General features: G+C 41.6%; 1 protein-coding gene across 1 annotated transcript; it reads right to left on the bottom strand.

The window, feature by feature from the left end:
* Window positions 1–4,571: 4,571 nt before the first annotated feature.
* Window positions 4,572–7,189, bottom strand: foxi1 (forkhead box i1). The gene is made up of 2 exons (XM_008314108.2): window positions 6,007–7,189; window positions 4,572–5,823 (listed from the first exon to the last, which is right to left on the bottom strand). The coding sequence occupies exons 1-2, from the start codon at window positions 6,602–6,604 to the stop codon at window positions 5,303–5,305; spliced, it is 1,119 nt and encodes a 372-aa protein (XP_008312330.1). The 5' UTR covers window positions 6,605–7,189; the 3' UTR covers window positions 4,572–5,302.
* Window positions 7,190–7,230: the final 41 nt, after the last annotated feature.

The following is a 7,230-nucleotide window of genomic DNA, read 5'->3' on the forward strand; positions in this document are numbered from 1 at the left end:
TAAAAGTGTTACCTTTTAACCCCCTCCCCTTTTAAGCTGATAGCAGCTACCTCAGAAGTGAGGCGAGGCCTTGAAGTGCAGGCTGGGATTAGTGACAAACACAAAAGCAGCATTTGGAGGAGGGCATGCCTGACTCTTTTAAAGGGATATATTTAGAGCCTTCAGCCACAGATCATCTGCAGCTTACGTGAAGAAAACTTGGTTAAATGTGGTTCGGACCCATTATGTGGCTCACTGTGAGGGGTGCGTTTGATGGTTTAGGCCCAGTGAGGGCTCCTGACGTCTCTGTCTGTCTGCCCTCTCTTGTCTCTATATTGGTATGCATCTCACATAATAGAAGCAGGAGGCAGGGGGTCTCATTAGTGGCTGGGTGAGTGTTGTTTAGGTGGTGTGTGGGGGCTGTCACACACACATTCCTTTAGGCAGATGCACCGTCATGTAGGAATGATGCTGAATCAATGTGGCAACTCAGAGCTCAGTGAAGAACCTGGAGTTATCCTTAATACAATAAAACATAGATTTGGATAAAAATAATATTCTTAAGATACAATAAAACATAGATTTGGATAAAATATTCTTAAAAGGAATCAAATCGCATTACTAGAAGTTTACCATTTACAGTATATTACCTGGGATTGACACTTTTTCTGACCCATTTATTTATAGTATTACAATTTAAGGTTGCCTAAAAGTCATTAAAAATGGTAAAAACAAGAGGTAGATCTTTTTTAAATTGATATTTTTTTAAATTAATATTGTCACAAACTAAAATATTTCTATCCTGTAAATATAGCTATTTTAGAATTTTAGTTATTCACAATTTTAATTTTTTTTAATTAAACTTTAAATGACCCTATATTAATGATTGTTTTTTATTAAAAATACATCTCCATATACTGATATACTGTATCATAATATCATTTTTTTACAGCATTGTTGAAAGTGTACAACTCTTAAACAGAGAAGTGGCTCTGCATTATAGTAAACCAACTCTGCAGCTTCACATCGACCAGTGGTGTCAAGCTTTTAATAAAACAAAAATGCTGTACCAGTTCAACCATCTCATCAACCGGTACATTAGAACTGTACTAATAGAGCCTCAGTGGAGGAGGGAGGAAGTTCATGTTGGTCAACCATAACAGAGTTGCACACTTTTCTGTGTAAAGCTTCTAAAGAGGTCCTCTCAGACAGGCATTAGAGTACAAATGTTCTCCAGGTGGACTCTATCTTTTCACAACAGGATCCTCAAGTGACGTAACCCTCACATTGGGAGACAGCTCCCCTTAGAACTAGTTGCAGTGACTGACAAGTGGAGCAGACGTGGTTATTTTCAGGATAACTCACCACTGAATGATCTCTTCACTTCCGTCTCACCACCAGAAGTCCGGGCCGTAGTGGGTAAAATGGATTCCCCCTGGGCAGCTACTTCCTCTGTCATCTGTCACCACTTCCTGTCCTGTGAAGAGCAGGTAATGACAGCACACAGGTGTTACTCGCCGGGTGGTATCAGTGCAAAGAGGCAGCAGCCGGAGTAGAAAACACGTTCTCCAGCACATAAACTGCAGTACTATTTTTGTTGTGTTGTGTCAGTGGTGTAATGTTGAATTATCTCTTCATCTCCTGTATATTCCCTGCAGCCTTAGCGGTGAGATCCAGCAGTTGCAGTCAGGTCAAATGAACCATAATCATGTGCAAAGTGGTCCCTGAACCGAGCTAAAATGATTACATATTGGCCGTTACTCAGATATTTGTTCTGCTGCACTGCACTAAGAAATTGATGTTCCATGAACCCTGAATATTGTTCTCATAAGGTCACGGTTTGGAATTTCATGTAGGCGATGAATGGCTGCAGATTTATTGAAGCCATTCTCAGCAAGCCTGCCCACTGTACTTACAGTATATCTTTTTTTTTTAAATAAAAAACTAAATAAATAAAGTTTTCCCAACTTATGTACAGGTTTTAGAATAGTTTCTGTCTCAGAAACTCAGATTAAAGACAGAAGAGCCGTAACTTGTTAGAAAAGTGAGTGTTTCTGATGTGAACTGTTCTGGTTTCTCAGCAGTGTGTAAAACCGCTGCCATGGTTTGTTATGACAAAGGTCACGGATAACAGATGATCTGCCTACAGTTCTCTAATGTGAGAACAAAGACTTTGTCAAAATATATTCCAGCGACACAGTGAGCGGGGGGGATAAGTTACATTGTTGTGAGGATAGGTTTTCCAGACGGAGCGACGTGAAGACAGGCCCTGCCTGTGGATTTAGTGGCACTCGTTCTAGTCCGTTAATCCTTGTATCTCTCTGATTCTTTCCACAGGTTCCTCTGTTCGCAGGCTTTACCGGCTCTGAAGTCACTTCTCTTCCTGTGCCGACCAGTGATTTCTCGCCCTGTTACACAAACAAAATTGTTTTTTTATTTTGGATAATTGGAGGGATTGTGCAGCTTATAATTCTATTAGAACAAATAACATAGAGGCAAATAAATAAATGATAAATACAAATTCTACAAAGGTATACTAAAATAAGATTTTAATTTAAAAAAAAAGAAGTTTCAGCACATTTCACACCTTACAAACGGCTCACGCGCTTTAAAATAATCCACGTTTCCTGATTCTGATCAAGGATCCCACACTATATTCAGCCCAAATATGGCCATCTTTTTATGGGCCCCCGGTGGGGGATGATGAAACCAAATCAGGTCATGCTAACTGATAGACATTTGCCTCAGCTATCACTTGCAGGCCTTACAGCTGCACAGTGGCTTCCCCAGGAGCTGTCATCGTATTGTCCTCTTAAATATTTAACTTCCTCAAGAGATGGACTTGTAATATAAGAAATGATCCCTATAATGCCCACTGACTGCTACACACAGATGTGAAATTTCAGGCTAGACCAAGACTGATATCAGGCCCCCTGTGGCCAAGCTATCATGTTCCCCACCGGGGTCAGACACGCAGTCTCCCCTTTCATATAACCCCTCAGATTTGGCTGTAAGGCAGTGTTATATGGCCTGTGGAGAATCTTTAGGCCCCGGACACATCTTACTGTTTGAAATCCTAAATGCTTTACAAACCAACAAATTGCTATACGAGGCATCCTTTAGGTGACTAAACACCTCAGCATCATCAGAAATAAGTCATCACAAATAAGACACGGCAGCAAAATGCACGATCTTAGAGGCAGGTTAAGAAAACAAGGTGTGTATGTGTGTGTGTGTGTTGGTCGGGGTGAGAGAGAGGAAGTTTTGTCGTTCCTTATTTATCAGTTAAGATCTCACTCAGCCGCTAATGGGAGTTAAGTTCCTCACTTTGCTGAGTGCAGCTCCACACAGCAGTGATACATCATCACGTCACTCACTGTCTAAAGTGGAGAAGCCTCCAGGTCCCAGACTGGAGACGACGTCTTTGAATGATGATGTTGCAGTTGTGCTGTCTGTGCTTCACCTAACTACATGCCTACATGCCGATAGAACCACGGTCCCACATTTGTGTTTTTTATGCTCTTCTTATGCAGGTGTTTTTGTGGTCATTGTCAATGAAACTCAGTTCAGATCAAGACAACAATCACACCTGCAGTTGGCATCACATGACCTGCCAGTGGAGGTCATGTGATTTTGTAGTGTTACAAAAATAAAACAACTGTTCCTGTTGAGGGACAGACATTTGAGGCTGAAACCCATTATTATGGGTTTAGCCCACTAGGCATGTACTGGGACTGAGGCCACCCTTACACTGAGGTAATCTGCATGGTGCGAGCCTTCAGCCCCCGGAGGCAGGGGCAGCACAGAGACATGGTAGCCTGACTGATATTCATGTGCAGCAGGTAAATGTGCCCTAAGGGCACAGGGCACCGGAGTGTTGCATTTCTGGGAATTGAAAGGCAAAACTTGGAAAATAGAACCGAGCGGATGTGGAGGTGATGTTTAGCTGTATGCAGAACCTGAGCTTTCATTTGATTGGTAGAGAACTGGTGACTTCATATAAAAATGTCACTGGTGCATTATTAAAAAAAAAACGCAAACTAAGAAAATTAATATAGCCATCATTTTACTGTTGCTTAGATTGACCAGTGTAACAGATATGTATAATGACATATATGCATATGCTGAAACTTTATAAATATGTATGTATATATGTATATATATACATAGTTGCTACTGGTTACTACTTTCACTACTTCATAATTTAAAAACATATGATTACAAATTTTAAAGCGGAGGTGATGTTTAGCTGTATGCAGAACAAAATTCATTTTGGTTAAGTGTAATGTGAAATCTAATGTAACATTGTTAATTATAACTATATGTTTTACCAAATGTATTAAGTTGACTTAATATATATATATATATATATATATATATATAGAAAGGGAACTTTTTGAAAAACAAGAACACAGTATTTCAACACAGCTAATTTGTAAGTGTTTAATAAATTCTGGTCTTCGTCTTAGTTTTTGTTCACGGATCTGTTCACTGTCAGAAATGAATGTCCAGATAACAGGTTGACATCAACATTGTGGAAATAAGTTAAAGGTCCGACTACTTATTGAAATGAATCTAATGGAAGTGACAAGCAGAAAATGTCTCCGTCGTACATATTTTATTACTTTGAATCTACATACCTTCCGATTACTGCCTCTGAAACATCGACAGCTCCTAGAAGATAAAACATGTTTATTAAGGTTTGACCCGATATGGTGAATATTTTAAGATATTTATTTTAACTAAAATTTTTATTTTAAATAAATCTACATTACTCCAATCTAGTTGTAGAAAAGTGATAGGGGTAGATCTATTTCATTTCATTTTACCATTTCCATTAAGTGATATCAGGTTAATGAGAGACTTTCATAGAGTACACTTGGCACACGAATAAAGTATTGAAAACACAGGAGGATGGAGTTAAAAATAATAGACCTTTATTCAAACGTCAACATGAGTTTAAATAGGATAGTCACAGAAGTTTCAATCTAAAAATACATTTCAACTGTTCTTCTTATGAAAAATAATTTCTGTACATATGTGTCTCCTTCTTTGCTTCAGACAACAGGTCGGCCCAGCTACGCCATTACAGTATAGACATATCAAGAGAATAAAAAGGCTTCAATGTCAGGTCAACTACATTATAAAGAACATCAGGACAGTGACACTTGTTGAATATTGAGATTTAAGGCTCTGCAGGTTTGGATAGACTGTAGTTTAAGGCACATCAACAACAATATTGGATGGAAAAAATAAAAATCCACATTTCTTCCTGCAGACAAACTGAGTCCAGACACTTGGTGTCAGATATGTTTTGCAGTGACTACACCTCTGTTCCTTCCCGGCTGTATATGAGGTTATTAACACTGAAGTGGTTGGAGAGGCTCTGTACTGATGTGTAGTAGTTGATTCTGTTGTTGTCAGAGTTCAGAGGGGAGATCAGAGTTGGAGAGTAAGAGCCCAGTCCAGACATGCTCTCCCTGCTCTGGGGCAGTGCGCCCAGCTGAGTGGTGCCATAGTCCCGCTCCCCGACCCGCGAGCCCTCCGTGCCGGCCAGCAGTGAGTTTACGCTGGATACGAAGCTGCTGAAACACGGGCTGTGCTCCGCGGAGGGGGGCGGCGATGACTTAGGCTCCGAGGCCGGTGAGCCGTGCAGGCTGGGCGGGGAGGAGCTGAGCAGGCTGGCGGTGTCGGCGAGTTTGTGTGCGCCGTCCTCCGACTTGACGGGGAGAGAGTTGCTGTCAGGTCCGCTGATGTCAGCTCTCCTTTTCCTCTTTCTTCTGAAATTCCCGTTGTCAAACATCTTCTCACAGTTGGGATCTAGTGTCCAGTAGTTTCCTTTTCCTAATGAAAAAAAAAAACCCCAAAACGGGTTAGTCACAAATTTACGCACAAACATATTGTATTTATTGGTGAAATTAAATAATAACAGCGATGCAAAACATACACTTCGGAAATAATTCTAACCAATGAAACGGAATAATTTCAAAATAATTAATATTTTGGGGAATGAACCCAAGGACTTACCGGGATCATCCTCGTCCCGGGCCACCTTCTTGAAGCAGTCATTCAGTGACAGGTTGTGTCGGATGGAGTTCTGCCATCCAGCTTTGCTCTTCTTGTAGAAAGGAAAGTTGTCGGCCACGTACTGATAGATCTGACTCAGGGTCAACTTTTTGTCCCGTGCGTTCTGGATGGCCATCGCAATCAGTGCGGAGTACGAATAAGGAGGCCGGACCATCTTGAAAAGTTCCTGCTGGCTGGAAATGGACAGCCAGCCCAGGTCTGCTCCACCAAAGCCGGATGGAGGTGGAAGGAACTGCCTCTGGTTGGAGCCGTATCCAGACTGAATGTAGGACGTGCCGTTGTTCCCGGACAGGTACGGAGAGGAGTTGATGCCGGGGCCGTTCAGCCACAGGTACGGGTTCGTGGATGGAGACGTGTAGTCCCCGAGGCCGTAGCCGGGAGGATGCGTCGGAGGCCTCTGCGGGTGATGGTGGTGCAGGTTCTGCTGATAAACACCGTAGTTGTCGCAGTAGACTGCCATGTCCAGGATCTCCTGTGCGTTGTGGTGCTGAATGGGACTGCTCTGCTGGTTAGACGGCTGATGCCCAAAAGCGTTCATAATCCGCGCTAACCCAAAAAGTTCCCAAAACCGTATCGTGTCACTGTGCGTCTCCCTCAAGACTGATCTCACCCTCAGAGGGAGGAGTATTTATGCGCAGCGCCCGCAGCCTCTCCAGGTAGTCCATTCAAGAAAAGTTTTGGGATGGTCACACCTCTTTTTGTCTCTGTCCCGGGACAGCCCGTGGTGATCTGACTGTCTGCGTATCAATGGGTATCGATACTGCATTCACTAATGACATTCTTTCTCAAGTATTTTAGAGGGGAAAAAAAGAAATGATCCGTGCGTAATTACGCAGCGCAACAGACCTGGTTCAGTTATAATAAAGAACAGAAGGACCAAAACACAGGATGAATCTTACTTAAAAAAATAAAAAATAAAAACTATATAAAATTAATTAAACATTGAACAAAACAAAAATATCCATCCGATAAGGTATAATAACATTTAAAAATATGAAATATAAATGTATTTAATGAAACTTCGTATATTGAATAGGTGTCTGTATTTAAAATAAAAATGTCTTTAGGTTTACTGTCATTTGGACAGCGTCAAGTAAATTCCCCGGCCGGTACTCGCGCACAGAGACCGAGTCCATAGCTGCCGAACCTTCATCAGGCCAGTGT

This window comes from Cynoglossus semilaevis, chromosome 8 (assembly GCF_000523025.1).
Source record: "Cynoglossus semilaevis isolate Cse_v1.0 chromosome 8, Cse_v1.0, whole genome shotgun sequence".
NCBI classification, from domain to species: Eukaryota; Metazoa; Chordata; class Actinopteri; order Pleuronectiformes; family Cynoglossidae; genus Cynoglossus; species Cynoglossus semilaevis.

What these genes read in the sequence shown, in the direction of transcription:
- foxi1 (XM_008314108.2), bottom strand. Translation starts at nt 6,604, where the DNA reads ATGAACGCTTTTGGGCATCAGCCGTCTAACCAGCAGAGCAGTCCCATT. An exon ending in CCGGGACGAGGATGATCCCG is followed by an intron (nt 5,824 to 6,006) that starts GTAAGTCCTTGG and finishes TTTTTTCATTAG; the next exon opens with GAAAAGGAAACTACTGGACA.